The 18,591-nt window shown below is 39.4% G+C and overlaps 1 protein-coding gene across 2 annotated transcripts in view; it reads left to right on the forward strand.

The window, feature by feature from the left end:
- Nucleotides 1–18,591, forward strand: part of UNC5C (unc-5 netrin receptor C) — a gene marked incomplete at both ends in the record, with an annotated part of 397,912 nt that overhangs the window by 358,590 nt on the left and 20,731 nt on the right. For both annotated transcript variants that reach the window (XM_080697547.1, XM_080697548.1), the window contains 2 exons: nucleotides 6,927–7,095; nucleotides 9,857–10,090. In XM_080697547.1, coding sequence (XP_080553673.1) covers nucleotides 6,927–7,095; nucleotides 9,857–10,090 — 403 coding nt within the window. The remainder of the gene's footprint in view (nucleotides 1–6,926; nucleotides 7,096–9,856; nucleotides 10,091–18,591) is intronic.

The following is an 18,591-nucleotide window of genomic DNA, read 5'->3' on the forward strand; positions in this document are numbered from 1 at the left end:
GCAGATGAATAGCCTGAATGAGCCAGAGATGGGATAGACCATCCCTAACCAAAGAGGGTGCAGACTTGCAACTGTGCCCAGCATTTCTGCCTCTCTTGCTTTATGGATCTCTGTTGCCCCTGCGAATACAATTTCCATGACTAATGTTTGAATGTGGCCCATTTTGCTTTCTTTATAATAACAATTTTAAAAAACGAGTCTGAGAACAAAACTTTGTCCTTTGTCAGGTCTTAACGGAAAAACAATTTTAACCAAAGATATGAAAGTTAATTTTTCCCATTTTCTATATTCTGTACTTGCCTAGCAATTTTATCAAAAGGCAAAATAATATTGATTTAGAACTTTCAAATTTGCAAGTAAATAGGACACATTTTATGAAATGTAGGGAGCTTCTGAGCAGCCAAGGGACACAGGAATAGCTCTGCTTCTTTAAAGATTGATCCAGTGACAGTGTGCAGATGAATTGGCAGAAGGAACAGGAAGAAGCTTCCTGAAGGCTTGGTGCTGGGTTGGGCTGTGGCAACAATCGAGTTGTGAGAAGAGGCAGTCCTGAGTCTAAGAGAATAGGAAGGGAAATGTACCGCAGGATGAAAAGCATTTCACAAGTGGCCAACAGCATGGCAACGGAGTGCACAGAATCTACTTAGCATGTGACCGCCGGGCTCTGTGCAAATGGCCAGAGAGGGATGAGGCAGGTCCGAAGCAGCAGCTGGCTGAGAAGCACAGGTTCTAGTAGAAGGTGGTGGAGGGCAGAGGTACGTGGAGACATGGATTCCATTACATGCAAAAGTGAAGTTGTGGTGGGAAATGAATCTTTGACAGAGAAAATGCAGAGCCCAGAAGATGGGAACTGGAGAGAGAATTTTAGGAAATAACCCTATGCAGGCTTGCATGTGATAAGAGAAACTAAATAGATGTAAAAACGAGGCAGATAAATAGTTTGCATCTAGCACACTGTTTCACATAGTGGCTTCTCAATGAATGTTTTTTAATGTAAGAAAGAATATATGTAAGAATAAGTCAACCACTGTAGAAGAGGATCTCAAAAATCAAAGGTAAAGAGGTGGTTGACAGTAGTAATACTATAAAAAAAAGAAAGAGGAAGAGTAAGTTTTTAATGTTATTGGATGTGTTATTTTAGGGTATTTGTGGCCTTTACAAATTGGTTTATTAGTGGAATTTCTGTATAAAATGGTTTAAGGTGTAAGTTAAACTCTCATATGCTAGAATTGAGTAGGATGCCAATTCCCTTAGGTAAGTTATCGTTTAAGAGATCATTTTTATTTTAGCATGTGATTGTTTGGAATCTTTTAAAGTTGTAGTTTACATTCTTTTTCTGTGAAAGGCCAAGATATTTCTCCTTTTCAATGTACATTTCTTTTTTTATTCATGAATCCCACGTCCCTCAATTTGAAAGAATAGTTATAAAAAGGCTAAAGGAAGGAAAGGCAAGGATTTCCAAGATAGTTTATAAAATCACATATCACATTCTTTTCAATGAAAGGGGGAAAAGTTTTCATCTACACTAAAAGTGGTTGAAAAAAGATAAGAAAATGGAGAAAATAAGAATATTAAAGGCAAGGTAAAGTGGGCGGTTAGAATGTAATATATTTGGAATATTCCCCACAAAGTTCCTGGTAATAGGCCTTAAATAAATATTTTTATGCTTTCACGTAATTTCTCTATATATTTCCTGGTAGTTTATCTTAGATTGCCTTTTCCCATGCTCTCAAAAGGAAAATGTAAAGCCAGATGTGGTGGCACACACCTGCAATCCCAGCACGTGGGAGGCTGAGACAAGAGGATGGCATGTTCGGGGCAGCCTCAGCAACTTAGTGAGGCACTCTGCAACTTCATGAGACCTTGTTTCAAAATAAAACATAAAACAGGTCTTGAGGTATGCCACAGAGGTAGAATGCTCTTGGGTTCAATCCCTAGTACCACACACACACACACACACACACACACACACACACACACAGGTGAATGGAATATGGTAAGTCACAAGATCCACATATCCAGGAGGAACTCTAGGCTCAGGAGCTCAATTATTTCTTGTTCTGTTCCTCAAAAAGAAGACATTTTGCCAATATAAGCAACAACATCCTTAAAATAAAAATAGCAATGAGGTTCAAAGTCAGCTTCTCTTAGTGTCCCTCCATGAAAATAGCTTAAATGAGGCCCAAGTATACTCTCAGTCAAATTCCACAAGGGTAGTCCATCCAGAATACAATGCTTTGTGGTTCTGCTTGATCCAGGGATAGATTTTGCCTGTCTGGGGAAATGGTGGCATGCCCTTCAGAGTGACTTCCATAAATATTTTTTTTGCTCAATTGAGCTTTTGATAGCAAGTGAGTTAGAGATTTCCCTGTCAGGTACCTAGAGTGCAAACATTTCAAGTTGCCAGTTATGTGGGAAGGCGGGTGCTTTAAAAGGCAGCTGAGCCTAGGGTGGGATTGCCATCCCAAGGGACCTAACAAAAGATGCATGCATTCACAGAAGGCATCTCATATCCATACAGAGTTGGATGGAGGCTGATTCTTTTCAATGAGTTTTACTCCAGCATAACAGATGAGAAAGCCCTACTCCCGCTATAAGCAACCCAAGATACACCATGGTGTGGATAAAACTAAATATCTTGTGCTTCAAATCTAGCTTTGCTGATGACTAGCTCTGTGTCCTTAGGCAAGTGTGTTAACATCTCTAGATTTCATTTTCCTTTACTGGAAAAGAGGTAATAGGAATACTCTACCTTACAGGTGTGCCATGAGCAGCAAATGCAATTGCTTATAAGTTTTGTAAATTATGAATTTTCATGTAGAAGATATCCTCACTGATAATAGCAAGTGAAGGATGAAAAAGTATTTATGACAAGAAATAAACTCCTTTAGGCTATATCTTAGATGTCTCAGAACCCATCCAACATTTTCCATATTGTTGTCATTGGATTTTGAAAAGCCGTTAAATTTTTAATCATTGTTCATTGCCAAATTTCTACTTAATTACTGCTTCTGCAGTTCACTTTTGCTCCATGTTCATTTCCATATTATCTGCAATTAATATTTACGGACTGTTTGCTTGAATAGTTTCAATAACACATGAGACATAAAAGAGTGAAGTCCTCCACAAAAACACAAATCAGGCTTACATTTATTTTCTACTATGTTGTTTTATGTATTTTAATATCTTACCTTTATATCAATAAAGGAAATGTGATTTTAGACACTCTGAACTTTGGTTTCACATAGTTAAATCTTACCTAAGCCATTCCTTCCTTATATGCCCAGAAATGTTTCCAATTTCAAGACTACTTCTCACATCTTGAAAGAATATAAGAGATTCTTATTACTTCGTCTTTGTTTTTCATTCCCTGTTATGAATTCCACTTCACCACTTCCCTATTCATTACATTCTCCCACCTCACTGGGTTAATAAATTCTTTTGACACCCGTTGCCCCTCCTCCCTCCCCCTTCCCCTGCTATCCCTCCTCCAAGAACAGTGCCCATCAATATTGCACGCCAGTGGTGTGCTTGGAGAGTACCAGTCTGACAGCTCCCCAGCCCAGCAGGGAGTCTTCTTCTCCTTTCTGTTCCAACTCAATGACAAGAAGAGCCCCCACCCCCTGTCCTTCCTGCCTTCAAGCGCCAACTGCTAACAACAGACCGAGAAACAGATGTTTCCAGTACTTACTATATTGCAAGGACTACTTGAAATGGATTCCACTTTAGTCTTTTTCCTTGAAAGTTGAATACTCACTTCTCTAGTACACTTGTAACTAAGAGGTAACAGTCGTGCTCAAGAAAATGCAATGATTGCAGTTTTTTCTTCCCTGGTAGGAAAAGTAGAATTAAGCAACAATAAAGTCATTGCCTAAGGCCGATTAGTGTACTACTAACTATGCCACAATGAAAGCAAAACTTCACTCATGTTGTAGGAGAATGAATTTCAGACTGCAAGGAAGGAGAACAAACTACGTTAAGAGAAAACGAAACCTGGAGTGATGAAGGGAATAGTAACGAGGTCTCAAGCTGCTGCCAATAACCGTAAAGATTTCAGATATGTGTGTTTTCAAGGACCTCAAAAACTTTAGATTTAATAGAGGAAACTTTGTTGTTATTCATAGAGAATGGAAGTAATATTAAAAGACTGAAAGTAAGCAACACTGATCTGAGGTTTCTAAATAGGGAGAAAGGAAAGACCTAAGTTGGTGCACTACTACTGCGATTATAGAGCAAGAGCGGAAGCAGTGATAGCCAAGGCTTATTAAAGGTAATAAATGCCAAACTTTAATTCAGTTCTTAAAACTGATAATAACTGTCAGTTGTAAAAGCTCTAAAAACTGACCTTGCTTATAAGCTAGCTGGTCAGCTACCATAGTTTTTTGGCTGCTCATAGAAGACACAAGATTCTTGGGTCAGAGACAAAGGATGGTTTATTAGTCACAGCAATAGCACCAGTTAGATTATCATCATTTTTGTGCTAATTTCCTGAGCCCAAGTTCCCAAAGGATACTGAAAAGAGGATCAAATGACACCTGAACACTTAATAGTTGCATTTCAGTAAAGGATCCCTGAGCTTTTATAATGAGAAGCAGACCTGCCTGCTGTTTGCTCCAGAGGTAGACAATATCTTTATCTAAGCCAAGTGCAATACAAGCATCCTTGAAAAGACAGTCAAGAATACACAAGAACATGAGAAATACATAGATAATTGTCTTCAAACAATATTTAAAAAATAATAGCTGTGAAATGATGGCAATCATCTTTCGAGACTGACCTGAAATGAAAAGAATACTCATTGCTGGTCACTTGAAATAACAGAAAAAATAAGAATAGCTGCTACCATTCATTGAGTGTTAAATGAAGATAAGCCATAGATATAAACTGATTTATAGATGCTGTAATAAATAATATATCAACTATAGATAAAGAATAGAGAAAAATCAATTTAAAGTGGCCATTGCAATTATAAAGGAATTTGATAGGTCTTTTTAATATCCATGTGAATAAGACGAAAGGATGTCAACTGGGCAATGCACATTTTAATGGGTTTATATTTGGTTGAACTAAATAACTCAAAAGTATTGATGTTAGATGGAAGAGTGGTTTCAAGTGGTATCCTTGAAAGGGTCTCTGTCCTTGCCTTATTCTTGTGTTACAGTGTTATCAGTGGTTATAGTGAGAACACAAATGGATGGCATATCAGCTTTATGGACGATGAAAAGACTGGGAAGTAATACCAATATTTGTAAGACAGACATAGCATTAAGAATTTACCCTGAAACTGTTGAGGTAAAACTACAGAGCTAAAGATGAATATCTGCACCTATATTTAAAAGCCATTATTACCAACATAGAACTGTATAGACTCAGCCTAAGAGTCTTTCATGCTAGGAATAACTTTAACAAACTACTTAATTTTGAGTCCTTCACTGCATTTAACAAAGGAGTTAACCATACTATCTCCATCTTCTCCTGGAACTGGAGCCTGCTAAATAACATCTAATAGCAATTACTTGATTAAGAATAATCTTAGGCAACAATTTTATGAACCATGAATATATACATTCCAAATCTTAAAAATAGGAGTGCCATATTCTGTCTACTTGGGTATTAGGTTCATTTCAGGATACCCCTAATTTAATGAGAAGACCAAAATACAACAAACTTCCATATAAAAGTGAAGAAATAGAAATAAGGAGAGATATGGAGAGCATTATTTTCCAACTGATGCTGAAAAAATGAAGATGCTTAATTGGAAATATCATAATTTCTAAATATATGAAACACAGTGGACTAGAAAGCAGGTCAAAGTATATGAGGAAAAATTTCAGGAACGTAGATTGTGTTCACTCCAGCTAAGGATCTTTTTAAAATTTTGAATGTATAATAAATGAGGTAACTCTTAGGTGGGAGTGGACTGTTTTTTTGAATGTGTTAAGATCACTAGTACTAAGATCAACAGTGGTGTCTGAAGCTCTGGCTTTGGATGGAACGTGGTGTTCAGTGACCACTGGGGAACCATTTAAATTCTGGGTCTGTGATTCCTAGAGCCAGTCTATTCTGACAGGTAGGTTGAGTATTATTGAGAAGCCATGAGTTTGAGTACCAGCACTAACACGTTGTGAGACTTCCAGGAACCTGCTTGATATCTTTGGGATGACTTCTTTGCCTATTTTAATTAATAGGTTGGATTAATTTATCCATTTGTTTGTTGGATTTAAATAATCTTACTGATGAAAGGGTCTGAGATAGTTGAAAAATAAAAAATAAGAAATGTGGATTTTTATGGTATTGTCTGCTCAGATTCTCTGAATATAAAATATAGAAATAAAGAGATCTTGTTTTAAATTGCTATAGAAGTACAGTACCATATTCTTTCTGGTCATATTGGAGAGAGTGATTCTGCCATACTAGCTTGAATTCTTCCACAAAGCCATTTAGACTAAGTTTAGCTCCAGGGTGTCCTCATTCTGAAGTGTTTTTTTTTTTTTTAAGTATGTTTCAAGTTAAGTCCTAAAAACACTAAAGTATTTAAGACCCTGAGAGCCCAATGGCAAATATGATCAGAAAAGCTGCTTATGTAACTTCTTAAGGACTCTGTTCTTTCTCATTCCATCCTGAAAGTATCGGTACCTGAATTCAGAGGAAGCTACCAAAAGCAGACCTGTGTCTGAGGGACGGGGATCAAAGAGTTGCTGGCGAATTCACTGTTATCATAAAGACCTCCAGTCTTGCAAGATCAAAGCCATGGTACAAAGAGCACATCTTCCCATTTATTTCTGCCTCGTCCCCACCCCCTAAAAAATGCCCCAAGAGAAACTATTTGAACTGTTTGTACAACTTTAGATCTCAGATATCAGTGAGTACACCGTACATAAATACTATGGAATTGTCACCGACATACTTCTCTGCTCTCCTACCAGGCCATCCACGGAAGACTCGCAGACACTCCTGACCCCTGTGGTGAGCTGTGGGCCTCCAGGAGCCCTGCTGACCAGGCCCGTCGTCCTCACTCTGCACCACTGTGCAGATCCCAACACGGAGGACTGGAAGATCCAGCTCAAGAACCAGGCAGCACAGGGACCGTGGGAGGTGAGGTGGCTTCTGGTCCGATAGAGATGGAGTCCACACACATCCGCAGGCACAGTTATGGGAGCCCTTAGTTTCTAAAGTAAAACAGGATGGACTTTTAGCTCACCCTCAAAATGAGAGACATACTAGTCCCTGAGTATTTTTTTGTTGCTAGGCATGAAGAAATGGATGCTTGAGCATTATCTAACTCATAGAGGAAGTATACTCAAAAGTTTTAGACATATCCCTTTTGGAATACAGATACTTTGTGTTGGAAAGATTATATATATATATATATATATATATATATATATATATATATATATATAATGAATTTAAGATTTTCAAGTGGAGAGACTTGCACCTATGTGGAAAAATCTTAGGCACTTACTTGCAGATAAATATTTAGGATACAATCCTTGTGAATCTAACTTTGGAAAACAGAAAGGTTGTGTCTCCAAAGCTCTACTAAAATGAGGATAATCTGGGACATCTTGTCCCACTACAGCTGCAACTGACATAACTTCTTAAAGACAATGCCTTAAACAGGTCCTGTTCCTTACATAGAAACTTTCACCTAGCCCCTGCATCTTAGGACTATGTCAAATAATTACAAAAATTATGATATTTTTACACAAAATTTTATAGATTTCAAAAATGACATTATAATATACAAGTTACATAAATATATGTTATATGTTTTGTAATTATATTTTATTTAGGAAAGAATTTTTAAGAATATACATAAAATTTTAAACCTCTAACATTTTAGGAAAACAGTTAGTGGAGTAACAGTGCATCCTAGGATTAACTGATTTTTCTTTCTATGGCTATCTGCTACTCTTGGCCATATGAGGGGATCAGTTCTTACCAGAAGACCTAAAGTCAAGGATTGGAGTCTAAGGATGTTCTTTAAGACCAGTCTTCACCAGATCTAACTTTAAATTCACATAATCTCTAAACAATTTATTTTAATCCAAAGCCTTAAGTGATTTTAAAGTATTTGCAAGATTTTCTTCCTAACACACTATCCATTTGAGAAATTGAGTAATAAAATGAACAATGACAATAGTAATTTTAAAGAGCGATGAGATTAGAAAGGACAATACTTATGAAAACCCTTAAAGGATGTGCCTGGGACTTGAGCATCCTGTTCTCAGCCATACTTGTAGGAGGCTTTCTGTAATGTCATCACTAGTTGGTATTGGATTTTTATCTTTGTTCTACTAGAGAAAGCAGCTTCTTCCCAGGTGACCCTTGGAGGCTAGAATAAACCTGGAGGTTCTAAGCTTCTGACTTTCTTTCCCTTTTAGGCCTGACCTTCCTTTTGGGGCATAAGTTCAGTTAAGAAAAATTATTTCACTAAGGATATTAAAATAAAGCTCTTACGCAGGGCATAGTGGCGCACACTTGTAATCCCAGTACTTGGGGGGCTGAAACAGGAGGGTCACAGGTTCAAAGCCAAGCCTCAGCAGCTTAGTGAGGCTCTCAGCAACTTAGTGAGACCCTGTTTTTCAAATAAAATATAAAATATAAAATAGATCTGGAGGTGTAACATGGAGGTAGAAGGCCCCTGGGTTCCATCCCCAGTACCACAAAATAAAATAAAATAAAATAAAGCTCTTATTATATATGGTGCAGATGATGTCATCAGGCCTGACTAATCAACCACCACTCCAGGTGGCTGCTTCTTTCATATCTTTTTCTCCAGTCCTGGAGACTAAATTTATGATGAAACATTTTTTTCCCCAAAAAAATTGATGTTGGACATTTACCATGAGCCAAACCCACTAGGAAACAGTGGGAAGCAAAGTAGAAATGGTTCTTGCCCCTGCAGAGATTAAACAGCTTAATACAGAGACTGAATCATGCTCATGCATGCATGTCATATCTCCTATATGACATTTCCTTTTAAAATTGAATTAATTAAAAGTTGGAAGATTTCACATGAAAATCTGAACTTTAAGCTTCTGCTGGGAAATTCACAGCTCCATTTGTTCCGGGCCTGCTTTCCTGAGCTGCCATCACAGGCTGTGGAGACAAAGATCTTAAAACAGGCATGTGCTCTGCTTCACCACGGTCTCCACTACTCCTTCCTATCTGCTGCCCTCCCTGCCCTACCTGATTCACAGGTTTTGCAATGTGATGCCCCATTGGGCATTTGGAATCTTGACTACAGATCCTATGCTTAATCTTTCAGATTATTTATTCTGAGGCTTGAACCATTCAGATAAATCCTGGTTGAATAAAAAATAATTATTTCTACTTATTTCCATTTCTTCTAAGTAGTTGAAAGTACAAAAGAGTAGAGTACATAGAGCTTGCCAAATTTCGCCTTCCATAGAGTCTGGCAAGCAAAATTATTTAGGAAAAGTAGTGCATTGTTCTAAGAAGTAAGTCAACCGGGCATCGTGGCAGAGGCCTGTAATCTCAGTACTTAGGAGGCTGAGACAGGAGGATCACAAACTTGTCAAGGCCAGCGTGTATTAACTCAGGTATGTGTATTAACTCAAAAATAAAAAATAAAAATAAAATGGGGCTAGAGTGTAGCTGGGAGGTACAACAGTTTTGACTTCAATCTCTAGTTCCACACAAACAGTGAATCAGTAAACAATAAAACTTTAGAAAGAATGAAAGTAAAGTTGCCATAAATCCTGAGAAAGAAATAGGATCAGAAAAAAGAATCATCAGAATTCAGGAGAAAAGCTCCTACTCCAGCATCACCAGTGGCAGGTTTGTATCATCGGTGGCTTAACCACGGCCCTTCCGTCTTGTTTCCCAGGATGTGGTGGTGGTCGGAGAGGAAAACTTCACCACCCCCTGCTACATTCAGCTGGATGCAGAAGCCTGCCATATACTCACGGAGAATCTCAGTACCTACGCTCTGGTCGGGCTGTCCACCACCAAGGCGGCTGCTAAGCGCCTAAAGCTGGCCATCTTTGGGCCCCTCTGTTGTTCGTCCCTGGAGTACAGCATCCGAGTCTACTGCTTGGATGACACACAGGATGCCCTGAAGGTACGTGACTCCTGCCCCACCCGCCCTCCTCTCCTCCACTTGGAAGCCCAGGTTTGGCATGGCTGTGTACACCCGCACATGTGTCTGTGCACATGCATCTGATACCAAAGAATACAGTTTAAAAAAATAGACATATCTCTGAGGCCATGCCAATCTATGAGCTGTTGCCTTTATGCCAATTTCTCCCAAGGGCTACTTTTGTTTGCCTTCCTTGATTCCCTTTAATGAAAAATGTAGAAGAATCTGGCAATGAGACTCATGGATGGTAAATAATCTGCTTCCATGTTTATCTCAGCTGTGTTCTTCCTATAAAAGAAATTGGCGTAATTGCTCACACTGTATGTTCCTCTTGTGTGCTACTTCATTTATATGCTTTCCCATTCTTTTTATGAGGGCTGTGAGGGAGAGGGTTAGCATTTGACAACAGGCTGCTGCTTTGCAGAATAAATGAGCTTAATTCCTGGTGCGATTATCACCATTCATTTTATCCCATTTGAAGCTTTAAGGGATATAATAAGTGCCTTTGAAGAAGTTATGATCTATCAGGAGGAATAAAAGAAGTATGCCAAGAATGAAGAGATAAGTCAGAGTGTGACGGATAAATGCACAATTGAGATGCAAAGTTCTATGGGGTTCAGGAGAGGGCGGCTCATATAATTTTGAGAGAAATCTGTAAAGGAGCCAGCATTGGAGATTGGCCCTGATGGAAGGCAGGGTTTTGACCAGCAATTATGAAAAAAGAAGTTCAAGATTTCTCAGAAAAATATTGAAGATTGTGTGGTGGAGGAAACAGCACGAGGGAGTATAGACTTGAATAGACAATGATGGTCTCTGCAGGCTCATGATTCCAGTAAGCCTAGAATGACAGGTACCTGCTTATTGAAATGGACCTCAACTGTCAGAGAGATGTTGAGATTCAATCTATTGAGTTAATGGAGATGATAGAGGTTTAAACAGAAGACAAAAATGGAAGCATATGTTAGAAGTATTAGTCTGACCTTGGCGGGAAGGTATCATCAAGTTCATAGCGAGGGCCTGGCACAGCTGGTATGATACAGAGGGGTGATGAAGGGAGCGGCCTCTACAGGGCCTGCTGACCAGTGCTCAGTGGAAGGACAGAGATCAAGCTTTTAAGTAACAGTAGCAGGCTCAGGGAAACAGGAACTTTGGGATGTCTGCCTTAGCTGGTTCCGGCTGCTATAACAAACTGCGACAGGCTGGTGGCTTAAACAGCAGACATTTATTTCTTATCGTTCTGAAGGCTGGAAGCTGATTAGGGTGGCAGGCTGGTTGGGCTCTGGCGAGTGCTGGTTTTTAGTTAGCTCACTACCTTAACTCTTCTCATGGTAGAGAGCTAGATGGAGTGCTCTCTGGGGTCTCTTTTATATGGGCATTTAGCTCATGCTTGAGAATTCCACCCTGATCACTGCCCAAAGGCTCTGTCTCATAGTGCCATCACATGAGAGACTATGATAATAAAATATGAATTTTGGAGGACACAAATATTCAGTCTATAATATTGTTTTTCCCTAAAATACCAAATTCATGATATAAATTGGGCATCCAGAAAAAGATTCTCAAAGCATAATTAGAAATGTGGATGTGGCTTTGTACCTGGTGACCAGTCTCTCCCCCTTACCTTTCTCCCCTCCTAAGCCTCTGGTGGTCTCTCTTCTACTCCCCACTATGATACCAACTTCTTTAGATTCCACACAGGAGTGATACCAGGCATTATTTGTCTTTCTGTTCCTTACATCACACTGTACCGATTACACAAATTTTAAAATAACGCATAAATACACAATTTAAAAAAATAATGCAGGGCCAGGCGTGGTGGTACACGTTTGTAATCCCAGCATTTGGGAGGCTGAGACCAGAGGATCATGGTTCGCAGCCTCAGCTACTTAGTGAGGCCCTCTGCAACTCAGTGAGACCTGGTTTCAAAATAAAGAATAAAAAATAGGGCAGGGGGTGTAGCTTGGAGGTCGAACACCCCCCTGGGTTCCATCCCTAGACCCGCAAAAAAAAGATGCATAAATATATTTTGAAAAATTATCAGCTGGGCGTGGTGGTGCACGCTTGTAATCCCCGCGCTTGGGAGGCAGAAACAGGAGGATCGCGCAGGTTCAAAGCCAGCCGCGTGTGCTGGCTTAGGAGACCCTGTTTCCAAATAAAAAAATGTAAAAAAAAAAAATAGGTCTGGGAGTGTAGCCCGGAGGTAGAAGGGCTTCCAGGAACCCCAGTACCACCAAAAAAAAAAAAAAAGAAAGAAAAATTATCATGAGTGTGGCTTTGTGAACAGAGAGAAGAACCTGAGATAAAAATTCAGTAATCAACAATATTGATTTTTGCAACCCATCATGATCAGGAAAATATTGAAAGAGAATAAACAGAGAAAAAATTATAAGTAAAACTGGATATTGAGCCAACAACCCCAGCCATTGTTTAAATATCTGGAAAACATATGCTATTTAATTTGAAATCATATGTCAAAATGATTTCATGATGGATTAAATAATTAAAAATAAAACAAGAAAGCATTAGAAATGTAAAAAGAATAGAGGGAGAAAGCAATAATATTAAATGTTACTGAGAGCAAAAATTCTAAATATATTAGCTCATTTCATCTTCACAGTAACTCTAGAAGCTATCCTTATCTCCACCTGACAGGTGTGCAATCCATGGCACAGAAAGTTCAAGTGAGCTTCTCTAGATCACACAGCTATTGAGTGGAGAAAGCAGGTGTTTGACTGTAGCTGGGTGGTCAAGCTGAGCTGCTTGAAGAGCCAAACCCTGGATGACAGGGACCATAGAGGGCATTAGCACCACAGGGGCAGCCAGCAAGAGGACCTAAGGAAGAGAAGTGGGGACAAAATGAGTCAAGGAAGGCAAAGGAAGAAGTGAGTTTCCATCAGGGTATTTCCTTCTGGAGTGTCTATCTAGAGAGTAGTTTGGGGTCATGAAACTGAGTGTTGGAGGTTGTATCTTCTGGAAAGTGGGCTCAAAAGAACAGATTTTAAGGGACACAAGTGGAGGAAAGGAGACAAGCGAGGAGCTCCCTGCAATCACCCCATTCCTGATGCTGGACCTGATCAGCATGGTCACCAGAGAGGGGATGAGACCTAGTCAGTTGCGGTGTATATTTTTGATGATTGAGCCTGGAGGATTTTCTGATGTGAAATGAATGATGTGAACACACTGCTCTGGTGTAAAGCTTCAGTTATTTCTTTTACACTTCTTGCAAATATAATACTTCTAAGGCACTGTCAGAATAGAAATCATCCAAGGCTTAAATTCTTCTTAGGGAAAACTGTCTTTGCAGAGGAATCATGGGGTTTGATTAAGCCAAATCTTTTGAGCAATTCCAAGAAAAATCATTGCAAAAAGCATACCGCAGAAGACCTACGCCATATCTGAAATGTTTGATACACATATTTTATATTCATACACAAGTTATACTCAGGAACTCTTGACCTGTTTCCCCAACAGACACATACAGATCTCTGCAAAAATGTAATATTTCTTAAAATACTTTCAATCATGTTAATTAATGAGGAAGATATGCAAATGGTCAACACTGAGAAAGAGCAAGGAACAGCTTTCTCCAGTTAAAACAATCCAGGAGCAGTTTGTATTGTGATCGACGCTTTCCAAAGGAGACATTTATAAATTCTCAGCATCTGGGGATCCAGCACTTAGCCTGAAACAAACATAAATAATGGATGAGGTTTTCTTGCACCTCATGGCCTTTTAATAATGCAGAAATACCAAAATCCTAGTTATAGGTAAACGGTCTGCCCAACATACCAAAGAGATGGCTTGGTCACATGAATACAGTCTCACACCCACCTTTGAATTGGAATCTTGGGGCTCATTAGCTTGAAAAGGCCCTTCAATACTTAAACTCTGCCTGCCGAGAGGCCCCCTGTCAGTCTCTCTCCCATCTCCCCCACTTCCCTCTTCACCCATGCCCGTGATGCTCTCTTCTGCCTCATCCCTCTGAATCCCTCCTCCTCCATCCAGCCGACCTTACTCCTATCTCATGCTCTTCCTAAATCAGTGCATGCAAGGATAAGTTTGGGAACTTTTGAAAAGTGTGACTCCAGGCTTCTACCCCAAAGATTCTGACATAATTCATCTGGTATCAAAGGGTTTTCTTAAGGCAGCCTGTGCATCAAGGTTAAGATCATTATCTTAAACTTTTGTATATATCTTTTTGGAACTTTGATTCTATACCCAAACCAAACTTTCCTACATCATTAAATCATGTTTTTTCTCATTCATTTCCCTGTTCATATTAACTGCCTCTGGATCTTGCAAAACCTGCAGTGAAGACCACTCCCTCCAACTTGCTGCAAGGCCAAGAGTGAAGTTCAAATGTTTCTCATACCCTACCACCACTTCTGGACATCTTTCCATTTCATGGGCTGGATCTTTCCAGTGTTGATTATTACCCATTTTAGTTCCTTAGCATGGACCACTACACATAACCTTCATTTTAGCAGGACTTGTCTCAGTCATTCTACCCATTTTATCCCAGTCATTCTTTGAAATTCTATGGCACCACTTAAACCACAGTTCCTTGGCAAGAAGGTATTCCACCCAGTCATTCTGTCACCCGACATAATCTGTCTCTCAGTATAGATACCCTGTGGGCTTTATCCTCAAGAGCCACTTGGCCATTGCCAAGATCTCTAGCTCTGACTGTCCTGCCTACTGACCACAACCATCTAACTTTCCCTCTGTTGCACAGGGTGCATGGAAACTGTCCTTAGTTGAGGAGAATCTCCTCAACCTTCCCTGGTGTGTGGCACGTGCTTATAATTCCAGCATTTGGGAGGCTGAGACAGGAAGATTGTGGATCGATGATAGCCTCAGCTACTACTTAGTGAGGCCCTCTGCAACTCAGTAAGACCCTGTTTCAAAATAAAGAATAAAAAATAGAACAGGGAGGAGGATGTAGCGCAGAAATAGAATGCCCCTGGGTTCCATCCCCAGTAATGCAAAAAACAAAAAAAAAGAAAACATTTCTTATTGAGTCTTTTAGACTCTCGAGATAACTGACCTGATAACATCTTTCCTGTTTCTCCACAATCCTTTTATTTCTCCTTTCCTGATCCATTAGATTTCACACAACAGTTCTTCCAAGTATCTTTCAGTCCCATAAAATCCTTGACTGTGCCGCAGCCCCCTTCATGCTTAGGAATGAGCTCACCTCTCAATAGGAGCCTGCTCAGCTGTTGTCTTTCCACGTCCAAACCTGTGACTTCAACCTTATTTTCACTTGGTGGATTCTGAAATAGGAGTCACTACTCTTTGTGCCGGAAACCAACTCCTTATCAGCTCCATCTCCAGTATATCAAATGGGGGAAAGGTGGGAATCCCTGGACTTGACATTTTTGTAGAGCTACCATTGTGTGCTAGGGATTCTTTCTGATTAACAAAAGAATTCCCAGGAATAGCAGACTAGGGTAGAGATGGAGAACCAGCAGAGTGTTTATTCTCCGTGGACACAGTCCATGAGAGCTATTAGAAACAGATGATAGACCAAAGTCCATAACTGGACATGTGGAGAATATTACCATTTTTAATCACATCTCGCTCTTTTATCATATATATGGATGAAAAACAAAGAGACTTCCACATCAGTAATTCTCCTTTTTATTATTTTTTATTTTTATACTTGTATTGGTGCTTTTATTTATTTAGTCTCAAATCATAATGCCGTTCACAGTGAGAGTAATATACATGCACACCACACACACCAGTCTTTCTCAAGCAACCCTGGCGCACTTTTCCAGCGCACTACCCATCTCTGAGTTTGGCAGCTTTTGTAACCATTTATTTGAGTTTTGTTAAGCCTTGAGGCAAGAATGGTCAAATTGTAAGAGCTGTATTTAGCAATATGAAAGCATCAATGTAGTATTGGGACACCAGTGGTGACTGCAGGGGTAGAAGTCGAGGCTGGCAGGAGGCAGTGGGATTTTTTTATTGTCTTTCAGGAAGTTTTTTCCTGTGCATGTGCTCGCAGGACCAGGGGGAGCAGTGTTCGGGTTGAGTTCACATAAAGAGATAAAGACACTAAGAATTGTGAGTATAGTTTGGAATCAACTCAAATAGAGAGGTCAAGTCTATTGAAGAGATCGTGTTTGGTATATCAGAGCTTTTCTTTCTCCTTCCTCCTCAAATGACTAAAGTAATAAAAATGGTGTTTTCCTTTCATTATTTGCAAAGACTTAAATCCTAGTATAAATAGACTAAAAATTAACAGAGAACAGGATTATATTTGTAATAAATTTTAAAATACCCAAAGAAAAACATACATCTACATAAAAATCAGCAATTTCTGCCTATCTGGAGACAATATATGACACTCCTTTCATAATAAGGAGGCTTATAAAAATTCAGATTCAGCTGGGCGTGGATGGTGCATGCTTGTAATCCCAATGCTTGGGAGGCTGAGACAGGAGGATCGCACAGGTTCGAAGCCAGCCGCGCTGACTTAAGAGACCCAGTTTCCAAATACAAAAGTATAAAAATAGGTCTGAGAGTGTAGTCCGGAGGTAGAAGGGCTTCCAGAAACCCCAGTACCACCAAAAAAAAAAAAAAGAAAGAAAAACCAAACTCAGATTCAGAACTTAAAAGAGAGGTATTTATATATAGTGCAGGAAGTGAGAGATACTTATTGAATTTCTTAAGCATGTATTTGGGATATGAACCAAATAATGCATATTAACATAATCTGGCTTCTTATGGAGTCATCTGGAATGTTGCAGAATCTTTGTTAATTCAGCTTTTACATACCCTAATCTAGGCATTAATATAGCAGAGTTATATAAAAATTTTATATATATAAAAATAAAATAAACACCATAAAGTGGAAAAAAAGCAATCAGTTGAATGAAGTATAGTTGAGAATTGTGTGCTGCTTTCTTGGGCCATGTTGAAGAGTCATAGGCACCTTGTTAAGGGGGGAAAGTGGTTTTATTTTCATCCTGACACCTGTCACCTACTCCACCCATGTCTTTCTAATGCTTTTGCTATGACAAGCTGTGGCTGCACAAACCTAGAACAATGCAGCCTGCCTCTCCTAAGTTTTTCAAGGCTTGCCTTCCATGCAATTGACCTCATTCACTCTTTTTTCCCCATACCCTCAAACAACCTCAGAACTAGCCTGACCTGTGTTTAAATATTTAGGATCTTGGTTTGGGGAATCAAATTAATACATTCATACCTATGCACATGTGTGATGTAACGATAAAAAAAAAATGTGCTATGCCGGGCATGGTGGCACACGCTTGTAATCCCCGTGGTTGGGAGGCGGAGACAGGAGGATCATGTAGGTTCAAAGCCTGCCTCGCTGGTTTAAGAGACCCTGTTTCCAAATAAAAACATAAAATAGGTCTGGGAGTGTAGCCCAGAAGTAGAAGGGTTTCCAGGAATCCCAGTACCACAGAAAGAAAGAAAGAAAGAAAGAAAGAAAGAAAGAAAGAAAGAAAGAAAGAAAGAAAGAAAGAAAGAAAGAAAGGTGTGCTAAAGATTCTTAATAATTTTGTCTGCCTCAGGAACCCCTTGAAAATAAATTCAAGGAGATCAAGGTTATTAAATCTCTTGGAACAGAATAGAAATTAATTCTTTTTAATCATCCATAGGTAGGCATTTAAACTCTGGCATTTTGAAGATAATGGCTCAACTAGGATATTATATTTAAGTGTGATGTAATTGTGGGATGAGTCTCAGGCTTGGTGGCTATCTGGTTGGTCAGTCCTTTGGTCATAGTGATCTGTGATCTTTTCAGCACCTCAGAATTTACCCCAACTTTATCCCCTTCTCCAGAGACTTGGCATTGGCCCTCTCTGATAATCTTAGAAATGACCCAAGATGTTGAATTTACTTGAGAAAGGGGGGAGAGAGAAATAATAGAAATTATGATAGATAATGTTCCAAAAAGAGTCTGTACGTTGATATTCAGAATCTGTTAATATGCAGTTGTATTCAGCAAAAATGTGATCGCATTATCCTGGATTATCTGAGACATGATTGGCATTATCCTGGATTATTTGGGTGTGCCTAATCTAAGTACCTAGGTTTTCAAAGTAGAATACTTTTCCCAGCCATAGTCAGATGGATATATGACCCTGGAAGGATGACTGGAGAGTTGTGCCAAGGGTGGATTTGAAGATGGAGAAATGGAACCATGAGCCAAGGAACATGAGCAACCTCTGGAAGGTGGAAAAGACGAGACAGCAAATTCCCTTCTCAAGCCTTCAGAAAGAGAGGCAGTCCGATAAATACCTCAATTTTACATAGTGAGCCCTATGCGGGAATGCTAACCCACAGAACTGTGGGACAGTAGGTTTGCATTGTTTTAAGCTGCATGGTATGGTGATCTGTTAAAGCAGCAGTGAAAACTAACATGGGAGTTTAATAATAGATGTTAAAGGAAATGGAAAATGACTTCAAAAGTCCTAGTTCAACCTCAGAAGTCCTACTGCCGACAC

Source organism: Muscardinus avellanarius (assembly GCF_963383645.1).
Source record: "Muscardinus avellanarius genome assembly, chromosome: 6".
Lineage (NCBI taxonomy): Eukaryota > Metazoa > Chordata > Mammalia > Rodentia > Gliridae > Muscardinus > Muscardinus avellanarius.